At 48.9% G+C, this 18,569-nt stretch overlaps 1 protein-coding gene across 1 annotated transcript in view; it reads right to left on the bottom strand.

The window, feature by feature from the left end:
- LOC144099480 (S1 RNA-binding domain-containing protein 1) overlaps positions 1 to 18,569 on the bottom strand; it is a 66,677-nt gene that overhangs the window by 24,433 nt on the left and 23,675 nt on the right. The window contains exons 10-13 of the mRNA XM_077632811.1: positions 8,718 to 8,875; positions 8,488 to 8,578; positions 4,099 to 4,206; positions 1,746 to 1,837 (exon numbers count right to left, since the gene is read on the bottom strand). Coding sequence (XP_077488937.1) covers positions 1,746 to 1,837; positions 4,099 to 4,206; positions 8,488 to 8,578; positions 8,718 to 8,875 — 449 coding nt within the window. The remainder of the gene's footprint in view (positions 1 to 1,745; positions 1,838 to 4,098; positions 4,207 to 8,487; positions 8,579 to 8,717; positions 8,876 to 18,569) is intronic.

The following is an 18,569-nucleotide window of genomic DNA, read 5'->3' as shown; positions in this document are numbered from 1 at the left end:
TCAAGGGACCCCCTTCCAGCCAATGGCATCGGCCAATTGTAATAACCCTGCTTGCATGACAATGCGGGAAGCAGCGCGACAATTAAGAAAAAAGAGACTATCCCCGACAACACAAGGAGGGAACTATCCCCTTTCATCTGTCACTCCCTGCATTGTCACGCTAGCAGGCTCATGACAATCGGCCGACACCATTGGCTGGAAGCGGGTCCTTTGACCGGAACCGCTGCTTTGTTCCTGGAGTTGTATCCCAACTATAGGAGCAGGTGCACCATGCACCTTTCTGTCTGCCGCATGCAACGCCCATGCGGACTGATATCTCGCCATCCCTAATTCCTCACTGACTCATAATGGGACTGTGTCAGCTGAAAATTCATTGTTCATTGAAACTTTGCTCCTAGTTATAAGCCCTAAGTCAACGAGCAGTCAAAGGCGCCTATGGGCCTTTTAGCCCGCCGGGGGAAACGCGTGGCATATGACGCACACACGATACCTAGATCTGGCATCTTGCACCGCACGCAGGCAGGAGCGAAAATGCCCTGCCTTTTCTGCATCAGCGATAAAGCTTCTCTGCAAGGATGTGTGCCCCCTGCAAGACAGCTTTTCCACATGAATTAAGTGAAGTTGCATGGAAGCTATCTTGTCAGGGTGCACTTTCTTACAGGGAAGCATTTTATAAATTTTTTCCTTTGCTTCACAGGGCTGTGCAGGCACATCGAAAGTTCACGGTTGCTGTGGAAGTTCTTCAAGGAGAAAGTGGGTTTTGAAAACGATTTTTTATTAATGAAGTTACAATCATGAAACCTTCAGGGAATGTGTATTTTTATGCGCCGATTCCAATTGTGTAATTTAGTTTTAAGCAATACAAGTCCTTGTGCACTTATGCAATATTTTAGGTGACTTTTTGCCGAGAGCTTTCAAGATATTTTGCTCCAGGGAACTTGCTAAACCATGTGCCATTGGTTTCTCTTGACATCAAGTAATGCAATAAGGGCAAAATTATCGTCCTGCCTATCATAGAAATTCAGTTATAGGGTTTTGAAGTTCTCACTTCAGAAACTGGAAGAAAAATTTGTATTCCCATTTCTGAAGTGGAAAATTCAAAACCCTATAACTCAACTTCTACGATAGGCACAATGATAATTTTACCCTTATTGCATTACTTGATGTCAAGAGAAACCAGAAGCACACAGTTTAGCAAGTTCCCTGGAACAAAATATCTTGAAAGCTCTCGGCAAAAAGTCACCTAAAATATTTCATAAGTGCACAAGGACTTGTATTGCTTAAAACTAAATTACACAATTGGAATCGGCGCATAAAAATACATGTTCCCTGAAGATTTCATAATTGCAACTTCATTAATAAAATTTTTTTCTAAAGTCCCTCTTTCCACTATAAGGGAATTTTTTTTTTTTTTACATTGATTCCTATAAGAAACCAACCAATATAGTCTCACATCGTTCATCTTATCCAAGAAGGAAGAATTCATCTTAACCGAGTTGTTCTTAATGGGAGACAATAGATGCGTATGCAACTGCTGGAACATGCTAGTACTCTACAGATTCCTGAAAATTACAGGTTTCAAGGATAGCTGACAGTATACAACGTGGCTAGAGTTTATGTTGCCACATTTAGTTTACACTGAATTTATATGTTAAGCATTTATGTTATGTGAACACAGGCAAGTTTGTATCAGTAGCTCCCACGCCTTTACTGCATGGCAGAAAAAAAAAAACTCACTCACTCACCTGCACTGCGAATGTTCGGGTCCAGGCCAGGCAGTTCAGCCTCAGCATCCTTGGTGACCGAGTACACGGACACACCACTCTCCTCGACCGTGCTGCATTTGTTTTATTTTGTTTATCCATCCACTCCCAAAACAGAACTGCGAGACCAGTTGCTGTTCCCTTTATAGTAGACTGGCACCAACTTCCTTGCATGCCCATTTCCCTGAAGACACCTGCTCTATCTGTTGCTGCGTTTACATTTGCAGTACCAAGACCAGCACAAAATTAAAAGCAAATGTCTTTGGAAAGAAAAAAAAAAGCACAGTAATGGGCGCACTCTCAGTTGACACCTGAACCGTACTGATCATGATGTTGAATTTTAATGGCATAATGGCAGCTTTGCCTAAAGAGCGCCATGGCGCAAGGTATTGTTTGTAGCATAAGGTGGCGTCCCAGACACATTTTTCCAAGTCATTCACCCTCTAGAACCCGAGGGTCACGCCAGGAGAAAGCTTGTACCCATTTTATTACCCAGTAGGTACCCAGCAGGTACCCAGCAGCACCGGGGATCAAACCCCACACATCTGCCACATGCAAGGCGGATGACCTGAACCATACTGCAAGAAAAAGTATGATGGGAGGAAGAGAAAACTGGTAGGGATTCAACGTAGTTAAACCGAGTACAGTCGACAACCGATTTTTCGGACTCTCTAAAGACTGCGAAAACGATCGAAAAATCGGGCAGTCCCGAAAATCAAATTTCACCGAAAAAAATCACGAACTTATTGCCAGCATGCCTGAAGGACGGGTCAGTTGTATTGCACGCATTCTGAAGCTGCTCATGACAAAATTTCGCTGTGCGTTATGTGCACAGACAATGGGCGGCGACCGCTTTCGCAACCTCGGCCTGGCTGTGCTGCGCCCTTGGCATGTCGCCAATGAAAGCACGGGTTGGGACAAAGTCTAGACGTGAAAGCGAACATGCCGCTGCACCCGCAGTACGATGAGCCTGAAATGAGAATGCGAAGATGGCGAAACAATAAGGACCGAGAAACGACGGAAGCAAGTGCTCCGTCGGCGTTGGCCTTTAGCATTAAGCCTAGCGACTAGAGCCAAAATTGGCATCGTATCCAGCGATAGGCACTCTGCGGCGGCTTGCATATAATGAGAGGCATCTTGCCTGTCATCGAAATGTCAGTTGTCTATGGTTTTACGAAAAAAAAGTCAGAGTTCCGGTATGTTTTGCCGCAGGTATGCTGACCTAGCTTTGAAATGTACCATTATTTCTTTCAGCGCTCGCCGTCTCCGTGAAGCCGTATGCCTCACACGCGCTTTACTACCTCTTCCTGTATTCAGGACGAAAGACTCGACACAGTTGAGTTCAGCAAACTTGGACTACTGTTCAAGTTCATGCGGCAAAAGATGTTCAAGAACAGCACAAATTCGAAACCATGCGGGCGCAATGTGCCGACTCAGCAGAATTTCAGCATCGCAATTTAAGAGGCTCCCTTTAAGCTAGGATTTCGTTTTGTTTGATCAAGTTTTCGATATCTCCTGCATTTTGAATGAATGAGGTTCTACTGTACACACAGTATGGTGGCTTGGGTATTGGCGACGAGGTCCGAATAATCGAGCAGTCAATTGAGGTGCGCCCGAAATTTCAGGCACTCTTATACATTGGTCCTACGGGCTATGTCACGGTGCCGCAAAAAAGTCCGAATAATCAAGCACGTATGAAAAGTCACGCGTCCGAATTTTGGGTCGTCGACTGTAGATGTGCGAAAGCAGGTGTTCATTCTTTAATTAGAGGGGACACTTAATAAGCTCCGCCTTAAGAGTATGACGTAACATCTTTAGTGGGTTAATGCCTATATAGGTATGCAGAATTGGTCATTCTCTACTTAACATTATAGACAGAGTGGCGAGTCCTCATACCACTACCAGCGCAGCGGCGCAGCAGTTAAGAGATGCGCCACTGCACTGGAAGGTGGCTGTTTTTATCACGGCCATTGGTACCGATTGTGCAACCCATGTTTAGCTCTTTCTGAGCAACCTCTCACGCAGCTGGCGCAACGCTCATGTGAATTTACTCGAGCTTACCAGTGTAACTCGCATAAGCTCAGGTAGTAACTCAGGTTGCTAGGCAACAGGGCACAAGATCGGTGACAAGATTCTTGGCCGGTGTTAGTGAGCGTATAAGTGCTTTTGCACTAAAAGGAGGAAGAGGACGGGGGTCAGTAGTGGAGAGCTCTAGATTAATTTCAACCACCCGGAGTTCTTTAGTGTGCACTGACAGCAAAGAGCACATGGGCATCTCTTTGCAGGCAAAATGCAGCCGCCCCAAACTGCACGAGCATGTAGAACGCACACTCACCAGTACTTGAGCTTGACCGGCTCGAAGTGTCCACGCGAGATGAGCTCCGAGAGGAAGGCTTCCGTCTCCCGACATGCTGTGCCGTTGCCAAGGGCCACCAGGTCACAGCTGTGACACATACACAACATTCGTTTTTTTTTTTTACAGCAAGGTGAGCAGATGCTCAAATGATTGTCCCATCATATTTCCTGCACTGCTTAAGCCCATCGACCTGAACCAGCTAGGCCAAAAAAAAGTAATGTTTTTCTGTTTGTCAGAGTGAATAGACCGTTGCTAGGCTGAGCCAGTACTGGACCATTTTTTTTTTAATTGGCAGCGCTGAATGATAATGAAAGAGAAGGTAACTAGCTGTAGCTAACAAAAGCATTCAACAACACAATGTTATCCAATAGTTATTGACATCTCCTGAAGGCAAAGTCAGTGGACAAGGAACGAAAGGAAAGAGGGTAAAGGCTCTGCAAAGGAAGGAAGTTCAACAAGATGTGGGAAATATGCAGGGGGTCAATGAAAACAGATGATCTGCCAGAATGCCACAGGAATACACAACTAACACTTAGGAGCGAACAGCATGAGCTCTACATACCATGAAAACCCGCATATAATACGAGGTGTAATTTGGGGTAGCAAAAACGAAAAAAAAAATTCATATGTGTATAATGCAAGTAAGGAAAGGCAGTCAACTCGAAGACGTTCCAGAAGTCACAGAGGCCGAACACACACCGAATGCAACGCGTGTAGCGCGAACGACAGGTAGAGGCACCGCGCTCACTCCTATTTACATTTTGCGCCAAGAGCATGCACAGACCGAAGTTCCAACATATGCACTGGTGCGTGCGCTTTGGAAGTGTTCGTAGTCGGAGCTTTAGCGATCGTCGTTGTTGGGTGAGCTATCTTCCAAGAGGCCCCTGTCAGAGATACCTTCTTCGGTACCGTCGAGCACATTAGATATCCCACATTTCCTGAAATAACAACCAGCGAGCTCCTTGGGAATGCTGGCCCAAGCGTCCGCGATCCAGCAGCACAGAGTGGTTGGAGAGGCCCGTGCCCGGCGGCAGTATCTGCAGGCTCTCCCTACCTCATCCAGACCATGTAGCAGCGCTTGACGCAGTGCCAATACTTTCGGCAGCTACACAATTACTCTCCATTTAAAAGCAGCCGAGTGCTGCTTTCGTGGTCCCCATACCATGTGAGATGCTATCATTCTCGGTGTCACGAGGTCAAGTTAGTGCAGTAAAATGGCGTCGATATTGAAACTACCCACCTACCATTAGACAGCACCATCTCTTTAGTGCCTCTCGAAGCGTGATGGTGGCAGCGCTCAATATTAACAAAACCAGAACTGCGGATTCTGGCCAAAAATTTTTCAGATCTGCATATAATAAGAGGGGGAAATTGGGCATGCTAAAATCTGGAAAAAACCTCATATTATACGTGGGTTTTTACAGTACTTAAGCTGTAGGTCACCCAGGCAACAAACTAACACCCATATTAGCCTCTCCCAGCCTGAATTCAGCATGCCACGCGAAACAAACCAAAGTGCACCTGAGTGCTTACTGCTTAATGCTTACTGGTCAACGTGTCAGAGAAACGTGTGAACATATGCAGCAAAATTTTCGCAAGAGAAATTTGTAGCAATTGCTCTAAAAATAGCAGCAACAGCCATATGCTGTGAGAAAAGCAGCAGTCAGCAGTCGGTAAAGTTCAACCTGGATGCGACAAACCTCCATGTACCAAATTGCTCAATATTCTCAATTCCCCAACACTGACCCCATTGGAGCTTCTGTATCTGTGAACTCCTTGCAGTGAAGGAGCAGGCCCCCTTGATGTAATGAACGTGCTATGCCGACTATCTATCAGTTCACGCTGCATTACTTGCAACTCGGTCAAAATACGCAGAAGTTTTGTAACAATGAAATGAACTGTCGCGAAAGGAATGTCTATGACAGCAGCGAGTAAACGCAGCTGACAACACACTATGCAAATGTGAACAGGACTCGGAAAGGTGAAAAGTAGAGGCGCGCGAATATTCAAAATTCTGAACACGAATTGAATATGTTCATTATTCATTTAAAATACATATCAAGAAATTGATATTCAAAAATTTTCAAACGTTCGAAAACATCCGAATATTCAGCAGTGATAGAATTTACCGCGCCAAGTTTCGTAAATGCAGCCATGGCAAAACCATAATATCTGAGCAAATTATCGGAAGGTCAAGTTCAAGGTGTCAGGAAAACAGTCTATGTGCGTTTTCTTTGCTTATTGCGTGGAGCGATCACATTCAGACGCTGCTAACCTTGGACCTCGTGCGAAATTCCGCAAGTGGGCTTTCCCACATATCACATGTGATCGCAGCAAGATAGCCCGCCACCCACTCTGAACAATCACAATACGAAAGAGCGTGGTTTTCTGTTGGATCCTTCCATAATGTGTTACATACTGAATGCCTCATCCATGGCACTCGTCCTGTCGCCCTCACAACTTTTGTGTGAGCTCTGCCACCTCGTTTTGGTCAGTTATTATATGAAGCAGGAAAGCCCACCTACAGAATTTTGAATGGGGCTACCAAAAGGGGCCTAGTTGAGGCGTCACCAGCAGGTCAAATGAATGTGTAAAAATCCATCCATTGAATGGTGCACTGTAACCCATGCACTTCTGATGTGTGCGTAGTAGTAGGTGTGGCAACGCTAGCAGGGCCCCTGCAGCATTGCCAGTGTTAAGGGGTTAATGCCCATAGTCATTCTCTACTACATTCAAGAGTGCTGCATCACTCCTCAAGCAGTGGTGCAGCAGTTAAGCGATGTGCCATTGCCCTGCGATGGCAGGTGCTGCCACCAGTGGGGCATGTGAGACCCAAATTACTCTGCCTGAGCAACCTCTAGTGACCGATCATAAATTTAACTGTCACTTGCGACGGTGGTCAGTTTGCTCACAATCCAGTGGGCAGGTTGTGATGAAACTACAAGGTCTCGTGACCTAGGTGGCCCACCTAGGTTACTTCTCCGGGGATTTTTCGCTCAAAACATCGATGACAGCAGCACCTGATTTTCTGCGGAACGGAAGCGTTAACGCTATTGCGTTGAAAATAGCCTGGTCATGTGATTTTGGTTTATGAGCTTCATCGCTATCCGTGCCGAGGGCAGCTATTGGCCACATATCCGCACAGCTGAGCCCGAACCCAGTTGTGCACCGCTTATGGACGCCAAATGGGTCATCAGTGGTGTTTTTTTTTTTTTTTTTAGAAGCAGGCCCGCCGTGCCGACACCAATGTGCGTTGCCCTCACTTACGTCCAACATTGTTCTTCCAGCACATCGAAACTGCATGCTCATCAGAGGCTTTTCGCTGCTTGTGAATGGAGCCTCCTCACAAAGCTTCACCGCGTTTCCATATTTTCGATTGTTTTTTATTTTTCCAGAAGGTGGGGAGCATTTTATAACTCAACCTCTGGATAATTCTGACAATTTTTCCTGTGCCTTGCAGTCAAACTTAATGAGGTTACTTTAGTTTCGAGGCATGTGTCAATTCATGAATTTAATTTTGTCAGTCATTTGGCATCAACTTTTTAAGCATTTTTGGCCACTCAGTCCAGTTTTGTTTATTTCAGTTGTAAGAATCAGAATATATTTTGAAAAAAAAAAAAAAAATCAGAACCACATTTGCCCATTTATCTGTTTGCGAAAAAATTTTGTTCATGTACTGAACAGATGTGATACTGATTCGATATTAGATTCGATATTGAAAGGTATTTTTCCTTCGTAAATGTAGTGTGTGATTTGTATTAAAAAATTTCAGTGTTTGTGCACCAGTAGTGAAAAGCCTCTATTTTCTTGCCATTTGGGTAAGCAGGTGCTTCCTTCATTCAAAGGCCTAAGCAGCGAGAAAGTTTTGCCCTCTAATTTAGTTTTCAAGACTGCCATAGTTCATCAGTTGCCGATAGGACAACACAAACACTTGAACCACATCAAACCAATAACTGCCACGTCTTGTCCCCAGAAAGATGCAACTGCCAGTGTCTGCAACAGATGTGGTGTTTAACTGCCGAAGAGATATGCTCTATAAGGCATGTTGTAGTGGTCAGCTCTAGATTGATTTAGACCACTTGGCGTTCTTTAACATGCACTGACATCGCACAGCACACGCCCATTTTTTTCAATTTCACCTCCATTGAAACACCGCCTCTGCGGTTAGAATCAAGCCCGCACCCCTGGGATCAGCAACCAAATGCCAGAGCCACTGCGGTGGGTGACAGATGTATATTTAGTTTTCCATACAGCAATTGAATGAGGCTGCAATACAAAAAAAAAAATTTGCCAATACCTGCCTCGCTGTGTTCTGCCTCTAACCACATGCTTCCAGATGAAGACGGAGGCAACCATTTTGTTGCTTACTTGTGTCTGCGTATCATCTCCCTGAGGACGTTAGCAGCCTGGGCTTTGGAGCCACCATGGGGGTAGATGACAGCATGCTCCAGAAGGCTGCCTGCAGACACAAGGATAGGTCAAGTCAACACTGCATTCTTGAATTCAATGCGCCAGACATATCACAGAACTGAACGCTCTTTTAGGTAATTTTTTCTGCCCACGCACGCACATGCACACATATAAACGGACAAACAAACCATTGGCTGAAACTGCAGCGAGCTTGCAGCCGTGCCTGAACCCGGGGTCGATTCCCAACACTGCATGACCTCTGACCGGAGGGGTGAGCAGGAGCTGGCGGAGGTTGGACCGGAACACACTCACAGACTCCTTCTCCGCTTCTTTGGTGAGCTGCGACCTGCAAGGCATTGCCACGGTTACTACAGCTGTGTGTGGCCCAGCGATGGCCAACGTTGTAGTGGCAACCTACACCATGCTACAGCAGTGGCAGACTCAATAGCATAAAGGGACTGTGTCAAGCCCCAACTTTGAATTTCGCGATGGCTGAATGGTCCACTCGAGGACCAGCAAAAACAGAATGGGAGGTACCTTCCACAGAAATATTTGAAACATGAACACTTGTTAAGGCATACCTCGCGGGACTGTGGAAAAACTACGTGCAAAGTGGCAGTACGCCCTAAATGAAAACAGCTTATACGTCCACTGATCTGGTAATGAATGATACCCGAGGTATTCTATGTAAGACTGCACAGAAGCTTTTATTCACATAGGAGCACAGAAATCCATTACTCACACTTGCTGCGGCAGCCTTGCAGCTATTACTGCGGTCTCGAAGGCATTTATAGAGAGTTGCAGCCGCTCTATTAGGCCTCATATTTGGTCAAGTTGGCAGAACAGCATGCCTAGCATGCGTACACTTCCTGCAAATAGCAGGGCCTGAGATGTGTCTGGGATGTATTTGGCATCCTCGCCAGCGTCGCTTGCATTGGATGTTTTGCTAGTGATAAAGGCAACAATGTCAATATCACACCACGCTGCAGAAATCTCTACTGCACTGTCCAAGTTTTTTTTTTTTTGTGGGGGAAGGAGGGGGGAGGGCTCTGCAACCTTAGATACAGTTAAAGCTCACTAGTTCGAACTTAAGAGACCAGAATGGAATGTTCGGATTATCTGAAAGCTCAAATTATCAAATGAGCGAAAAAAACCTTCAAGAACTGTTTGCATCACAGTAAACTTATTTGGTGAAAGACTGGGTAATGGCTGCCTGACTGAGATCAGAAAAGTGCGAGAATAACTATTTTTCATGTTTCCATCAATGCTTTATTGTGTGCATACTGTTAGGACCATCAAAGCAGAACTTCTCCAAAATGGCAAAGGCTTTCCGCATCCTTCACAGTGCAACGAGGTGGATTTCCACCGCTACCATGTCACACCCATCATAAGTGGCACAATCATGTGTGAGGAAGCTTCACTGCACAAACAATGGCACGAGATAAGCATGCAGTTTAGACGCACTAGAAGAATAGAACCACAAGGATAGAAGTGAAGGGAACGGCTCAGAGGTGCCAAAGAGACGAGAAAAAAATACTAGCTGTGTGCCAATCAGCATCTGACATTGTGTTCAGCTGGTTAGGTAGGCTGGCTGATGCTGGCTGGTACAGCCCCCATCACTCTGTGCCAGCGTGAAGCAAGTGAAACTGAAACTATAAATGGTTGTATTGCTCTCAGAGGCGTGGCTGTCAATTGTCTTCTGCCTGTAGGTGCATGCATGTAAGAGGATAGAATCGAGCCTGCTCTAAAGAACGGAGGTAACATAAAAGTGGTGAAGAGGTAACTAGGCATAGTAGTATGCACTAAGAGACAAAGAGGGCAGTGTCATTATCAATATGGATAAGATGCCTAAAGTAGCCAAAGAGTTCTACACAAATCTATACAGTAGCCAATGTAGTCAGACAATTAATGAGAAAGACAGTAGTGCACAGCAATGCATCATTCCGCCAGTAACAAAAGGGGAATTAAAGAAAGCCTTAGGAGCAATAGAAAGGGGAAAAACAGCTGGTCAGGATCAGGCAACAGCAGATCTGTTGAAGGACGGAGGGGAGATTGTGCTAGAAAAACTAGCCACCCTTTATACGCAATGCCTTATGACCTCAAGCGTACCAGATGCTTGGAAGAATGCTAACATCATCTTAATCCATAAGAAAGAAGAAGTCAAAGAATTGAAAAATTACAGACCGATCAGCTTACTGCCCGTTGCCTATAAGGTATTTACTAATAGAGTTAGGGCAACTTTAGACTTCACTCAGCCAAATGATCAGGCATGCTTTCATAACGGCTGCTCAACAATAGACCATATTCACACTATTAGTAAGGTGAGAGAGAAAATAACAAAATATAACCAACCTTTATATGCAGCCTTCACTGATTATGAGAAAGCATTTGACTCAGTATAGGAAACCCACATATAAAAAAATGCTATATATTAACAGCTGCCATAGTCCTCCATAAAGTCGGCAATAAAATTCCAATAAGGAAGGGTGTCAAGCAGGGAGACATTGTTTCGCCATTGCTCTTCACCGCCTGTTTACAGGAGGTATTCAGAATCCTGGATTGGGAACAGTCGAGGATAAGAGTTAATGAAGAATACATAAGTAATTTGCGATTAGCTGATTGTATTGCCTCAATAAGTCACTCAGGAGATGAACTGCAAGGTATGATCAGTGAGTTAGACAGGCAGAGCAGTAAGCTGGGTCAAAAAATTAACATGCAGAAAACCAAAGTAATGTCCAACAAGGAACAGCAGCTTATAACTGGTCGCGAGGTGCTGGAAGTGATAAAAGAAAATGTGTACTTAGGGCAGGTAGTGAACGCATATCCGGATCATAAAAGTGAAATAACTTGAATAATAACGGGGTGAAGTACATTTGGACGGTTTTCTCAAATCAAGAGTGGCAGTTTACCAATATCCCTCAAGAGAAAAGAAACAGCTGTATCTTACCGGTACTCAACTATATATGGGGCAGAAACGTTGAGGCTAGCAAAATGGATTCAACTTAAGTTAAGGGCAATGCGAAGAGCTATAGAAAGAAAAATGATAGGTGTAACGTTAAGAGACCGGAAGAGGAACACATACGGATTAGTGATGCCCTAGTCAAAATCAAGAGGAAGAAATGGGCTTGCGCAAGGCATGTAATGCGAAGGCAAGATAATCGCTGGTCATTAAGAGTAACGGACCGGATACCAAGAGAAGACAAGCGTACCAGGGGCAGCAGAAAATTAGCTGGGAGGATGAGGTAAAGAAGTTTGCGGGGATAAGGTGCAAGCGGCTGGCATGGGACAGAGTTAACTGAAGAGGTATGGGAGAAGCCCTTGTCCTGCTGTAGGCGTACAAGCTGATGGTGATGACACAGAGGTGCACGAGCGACTCTGTAGCGTGGAAGACAGGTTTTTGAGTAGGGCTATTCCTATGACTTTTTCCCACGCTGATCATACCTCGATGCGGCTTCCCTTAGAGAGCCCGTTTGAATTAACCAGTGCAGGACCCGTAGCATCTGAATTAGCAAGCATCCGACGCCACAGACCTACATGGGTGGTGACCAAGACTGAGTATTCGGATTTCTGAATTAATGGGGGTTGAATTGAAGAGCTTTCACTGTATCCATTTCCTAGAATTTAACAGAAAAAAAGTGTGAAAGATAAAAATCTGGAACCTTCTTAACCGCATTCTTAAAGAAGAAAATGCAATAGCATTTGGAAATTTGCCCATCCCCAAATACTATTCCAAAGGATCCTCTAAATTTTCGAAGTAGGCCCGCACCATAAAATGGATTAAGGTGGATTAGTGGTAGTTACTAGGTTGGTTAAGGTGAACTTAGTGGGTAGGTTAAGGTAGAATTATGGGGATTAGTGTGTGGATTAAGGAGGCAGAGAGGGTGGGGTTAGTGTAAACCTATATGAAAATCCAATGGAAGGTACTCCAAAGTTCTAGTCTTCAGACTTTCAAATTTGGCGGTGCTGATGACGACACGACCCTTTCAACCAATCAGAGAATTTCGTTATGGAAAAACCAGGTGGCTTTTGCAAGACAACCATCTAAATGCCATCGCATTAAAAGCAGTCACCACAAAATAGCCTCAGCAGTGCATGCGGTCTGCAGCTTCACCTGTTCTGCTACCCTTTGCAAGCCCCCACTTCCACGTGTGCCGTGCTATCATGGTAGTCATAAAAAAAAAATGGCTGTGGTTTAGCTCTGGTTAAACCTAAGTGTCGAGATGGCTACATCTGGCTGAGTGGAACTTGCTCAGTCGAATTGCAAAGTCAGTCTTTCACTGCTCCGTTTCGCTGGGCGTTCCTTCTTTATCTTCGTCCCACTTGGCATGGCACATGCGCACAGCTGTTGCTCGCCCCACCGGCGGCAGCTGCTCGACACGACGTGACCAACCCACGTGACCAACGGCCGCACCACGTGGTCTACCCACGTGATCAACCATGTGACCAATGGCGCCGCCACGTAGCTCATGTGGTGCCATGCTGAAGGGTCGAAGAGGTGGCGTAGTGTAGCTATCGCTACAAAACAGAGGATTGCTGGCGCCCATTCACTTTTGCCACTGGTATATTCACTGCCGGTTATCACCAGCCCATTGGCATGGCGTAGTGATGGTGCCACGTGCTGTTGTACGTCGTTTTTCGACCCATGAGCACATCACACGAATAGGAAACTTCATAGTTTCTTAACGCTTACGAGCTTCGAATACTTTGAATAGTAAAATGCAGAGCAAATCGAATACCAAATACTAGTCTCAAACTATTCGATATCTTGAATATTCATACATCCTTAATTTTGAGCAAACCCATCGAAAATTACAATCGACCGTAAGCAACTGTATAGGCGCATTCACACTTAAGGGGGGACGTGGCATTCAGGATCAACTTTCCTATTTCTTCATGGATTCTGATAAAAATTGGCAGGGTTACTGGTAATGTTTCTGTGATATCAACATAAAAATTTCAAACTGATATCTCAACAACTTTTTTATTTAAAAAATTTTCCTCCTTTTCATCTTGTACCAGGCTTGAGCGACTTACAAAATAAGATAGAAGACTTCTTCAAAGTGTGTTGCATTCCAAAATGAATGGATGAGGTCGTGACATTCTTAGATTTTTTTATTTACAATGTAAAAGTTCTTAGTTTTAATATTTTATGAGCAGACATTACAATGGGCACCTAAACAGTGAACAACTAGTCGAATCAGTAAGTCAGCAAACGGGATGCCGGAAAACCAAGAATGTCACGACCTGAAACATTTCTCAAGGAATGCAGCGAAAAAAACCATATCAAAATAGCCCCAGCGGTCGCGAAGAAATCAGCGGAACAATCAGAGCAAATGACAAGAAAAACAGTTTTGAAAAAATGGCTTCCAAAGTTGCACCTTGTATTTCACTCATCAAAAGGCATCGGGGTTGTAGTCATTTGTGTCCTTTTTAACACGGGGCTTCTTGGATGCCTTGCCTCGAGATTGAAGTGCTTTCGCTGCCTTTCTTTTCCGCAAGGCGTCCTTTTTTGCTGCTCTGCGAAGAACATGTTGGCCAGTTTGCAGCCCAAGTGTCGAACAGTACTCTGTGTAAGCACGGCGGGTCCCTGCATTGAACTTGCAAACCGCTTCGTTGAGAGCTGTCTCTGTTGCAGTCAAAGATGCGTTTTTATCTTTTGGCAGCAGCGACCAAATTACTGAATGAAGGCTTTCAGCCGCATTCTGGGTTTTCTTCCCCAGACAACGGCTGAGGAGCTGGACATCCGATAGCCGCCGGTAAACAGGCAACAATGCATCTGCGACATGCCTTGCAAGCTGGTACTTGTGGGAGGGCAGAGGTTTGCCCTCTGCTTCTGCAGCCTGGTGTTGGCACCAACTCTGTGGTCCTTGGGGGCAAAGCTCGTGACGTGGGCGTTCATCGGTAGATGTTACGTGATAAAAAGTTGCCATCACAGATTTCTGCATGTCCTCAACGTTGTCGTGATCGTGCAGGGCCTTGCCATAATAATTTGTTAACTTCTTAATTAAAGCCTGAGTGAGGCCACTTTTCCCACCAATAGGCCGACTCTTTTCGCCTGGTGCTCGTGGACGGCGTGGCGTCATCGCGTGAAGTGCCAAGAGGACCCGCAACATGCGCGGTGCCTTCATCACTTGATGTTTCCGACACAAAACGCGGCTCCAGGTGCGCCTGAATGGTGCGCCCGGTGCTCGTGGACGGCGTGGCGTCGTCGCGTGAAGTGCCAAGAGGACCCGCGACATGCGCGGTGCCTTCATCACTTGATGTTTCCGACACAAATCGCGGCTCCAGGTGCGCCTGAATGGTGCGCCCGGTGCTCGTGGACGGCGTGGCGTCGTCGCGTGAAGTGCCAAGAGGACCCGCGACATGCGCGGTGCCTTCATCACTTGATGTTTCCGACAGAAAACGCGGCTCCAGGTACGCCTGAATGGTGCACCCGGTGCTCGTGGACGGCGTGGCGTCGTCGCGTGAAGTGCCAAGAGGACCCGCGACATGCGCGGTGCCTTCATCACTTGATGTTTCCGACACAAAACGCGGCTCCAGGTGCGCCTGAATGGTGCACCCGGTGCTCGTGGACGGCGTGGCGTCGTCGCGTGAAGTGCCAAGAGGACCCGCGACATGCGCGGTGCTTTCATCACTTGATGTTTCCGACACAAATCGCGGCTCCAGGTGCGCCTGAATGGTGCGCCCGGTGCTCGTGGACGGCATGGCGTCGTCGCGTGAAGTGCCAAAAGGACCCGCGACATGCGCGGTGCCTTCATCACTTGATGTTTCCGACACAAATCGCGGCTCCAGGTGCGCCTGAATGGTGCGCCCGGTGCTCGTGGACGGCGTGGCGTCGTCGCGTGAAGTGCCAAGAGGACCCGCGACATGCGCGGTGCCTTCATCACTTGATGTTTCCGACACAAATCGCGGCTCCAGGTGCGCCTGAATGGTGCACCCGGTGCTCGTGGACGGCGTGGCGTCGTCGCGTGAAGTGCCAAGAGGACCCGCGACATGCGCGGTGCCTTCATCACTTGATGTTTCCGACACAAATCGCGGCTCCAGGTGCGCCTGAATGGTGCACCCGGTGCTCGTGGACGGCGTGGCGTCGTCGCGTGAAGTGCCAAGAGGACCCGCGACATGCGCGGTGCCTTCATCACTTGATGTTTCCGACACAAATCGCGGCTCCAGGTGCGCCTGAATGGTGCGCCCGGTGCTCGTGGACGGCGTGGCGTCGTCGCGTGAAGTGCCAAGAGGACCCGCGACATGCGCGGTGCCTTCATCACTTGATGTTTCCGACACAAATCGCGGCTCCAGGTGCGCCTGAATGGTGCGCCCGGTGCTCGTGGACGGCATGGCGTCGTCGCGTGAAGTGCCAAAAGGACCCGCGACATGCGCGGTGCCTTCATCACTTGATGTTTCCGACACAAATCGCGGCTCCAGGTGCGCCTGAATGGTGCGCCCGGTGCTCGTGGACGGCGTGGCGTCGTCGCGTGAAGTGCCAAGAGGACCCGCGACATGCGCGGTGCCTTCATCACTTGATGTTTCCGACACAAATCGCGGCTCCAGGTGCGCCTGAATGGTGCACCCGGTGCTCGTGGACGGCGTGGCGTCGTCGCGTGAAGTGCCAAGAGGACCCGCGACATGCGCGGTGCCTTCATCACTTGATGTTTCCGACACAAATCGCGGCTCCAGGTGCGCCTGAATGGTGCACCCGGTGCTCGTGGACGGCGTGGCGTCGTCGCGTGAAGTGCCAAGAGGACCCGCGACATGCGCGGTGCCTTCATCACTTGATGTTTCCGACACAAATCGCGGCTCCAGGTGCGCCTGAATGGTGCGCCCGGTGCTCGTGGACGGCGTGGCGTCGTCGCGTGAAGTGCCAAGAGGACCCGCGACATGCGCGGTGCCTTCATCACTTGATGTTTCCGACACAAATCGCGGCTCCAGGTGCGCCTGAATGGTGCGCCCGGTGCTCGTGGACGGCGTGGCGTCGTCGCGTGAAGTGCCAAGAGGACCCGCGACATGCGCGGTGCCTTCATCACTTGATGTTTCCGACACAAAACGCGGCTCCAGGTGCGCCTGAATGGTGCACCCGGTGCTCGTGGACGGCGTGGCGTCGTCGCGTGAAGTGCCAAGAGGACCCGCGACATGCGCGGTGCCTTCATCACTTGATGTTTCCGACACAAATCGCGGCTCCAGGTGCGCCTGAATGGTGCGCCCGGTGCTCGTGGACGGCATGGCGTCGTCGCGTGAAGTGCCAAAAGGACCCGCGACATGCGCGGTGCCTTCATCACTTGATGTTTCCGACAGAAAACGCGGCTCCAGGTGCGCCTGAATGGTGCACCCGGTGCTCGTGGACGGCGTGGCGTCGTCGCGTGAAGTGCCAAGAGGACCCGCGACATGTGCGGTGCCTTCATCACTTGATGTTTCCGACACAAATCGCGGCTCCAGGTGCGCCTGAATGGTGCGCCCGGTGCTCGTGGACGGCATGGCGTCGTCGCGTGAAGTGCCAAAAGGACCCGCGACATGCGCGGTGCCTTCATCACTTGATGTTTCCGACACAAAACGCGGCTCCAGGTGCGCCTGAATGGTGCGCCCGGTGCTCGTGGACGGCGTGGCGTCGTCGCGTGAAGTGCCAAGAGGACCCGCAACATGCGCGGTGCCTTCATCACTTGATGTTTCCGACACAAATCGCGGCTCCAGGTGCGCCTGAATGGTGCGCCCGGTGCTCGTGGACGGCGTGGCGTCGTCGCGTGAAGTGCCAAGAGGACCCGCAACATGCGCGGTGCCTTCATCACTTGATGTTTCCGACACAAATCGCGGCTCCAGGTGCGCCTGAATGGTGCGCCCGGTGCTCGTGGACGGCGTGGCGTCGTCGCGTGAAGTGCCAAGAGGACCCGCGACATGTGCGGTGCCTTCATCACTTGATGTTTCCGACACAAATCGCGGCTCCAGGTGCGCCTGAATGGTGCGCCCGGTGCTCGTGGACGGCGTGGCGTCGTCGCGTGAAGTGCCAAGAGGACCCGCAACATGCGCGGTGCCTTCATCACTTGATGTTTCCGACACAAATCGCGGCTCCAGGTGCGCCTGAATGGTGCGCCCGGTGCTCGTGGACGGCGTGGCGTCGTCGCGTGAAGTGCCAAGAGGACCCGCAACATGCGCGGTGCCTTCATCACTTGATGTTTCCGACACAAATCGCGGCTCCAGGTGCGCCTGAATGGTGCGCCCGGTGCTCGTGGACGGCATGGCGTCGTCGCGTGAAGTGCCAAAAGGACCCGCGACATGCGCGGTGCCTTCATCACTTGATGTTTCCGACACAAAACGCGGCTCCAGGTGCGCCTGAATGGTGCGCCCGGTGCTCGTGGACGGCGTGGCGTCGTCGCGTGAAGTGCCAAGAGGACCCGCGACATGTGCGGTGCCTTCATCACTTGATGTTTCCGACACAAATCGCGGCTCCAGGTGCGCCTGAATGGTGCGCCCGGTGCTCGTGGACGGCGTGGCGTCGTCGCGTGAAGTGCCAAGAGGACCCGCGACATGCGCGGTGCCTTCATCGCTTGATGCTTCCGGCGATGCAGAGCGCGAAGTATAAAGTTCAGAAGAGTCCCCCGTGCTCGCACACGATGTTTCGCCGCGTGTGAAGTGCTCGGCAGCGGCTCTGGAGCGCGCCACCAACAGTCGTAGCCGCGCACGAAGTACTCGCCTGCGAGCCCGTAACTTCGTCAGTGCGCTGCACATCAGAAGTAATTAAAGCAGACGACTTCTTCTTCTTCACCATCGGCGATTTTCACTTACGGGTGCCATAGGCACGCGCCGTCTTGTACCTCAGAGGTCGCCGACCCATGACCGCCAGTGAAAGCCGCTTCCGAAACTATGCTCTGCGCGTACTGACGAACACGGCGGCCGCGTAATCCGTATTCGAAACTAAGCTCTGCGCAAGAGAAAGTCACGGCGAGCCAAGGTTCTCTGCTCAAATGACTAAACCCTATCGTACACGACGAGCAGCGGAGCCGCAGAGTCGAGAGGCACGCGTAGCAGACAACGCACCCGCCAAGGAGACCAAT

The sequence above is a fragment of the Amblyomma americanum genome, chromosome 7 (genome assembly GCF_052857255.1).
Source record: "Amblyomma americanum isolate KBUSLIRL-KWMA chromosome 7, ASM5285725v1, whole genome shotgun sequence".
In the NCBI taxonomy this organism is placed as follows: Eukaryota; Metazoa; Arthropoda; class Arachnida; order Ixodida; family Ixodidae; genus Amblyomma; species Amblyomma americanum.
This window is presented reverse-complemented; position numbering and strand designations above follow the sequence as displayed.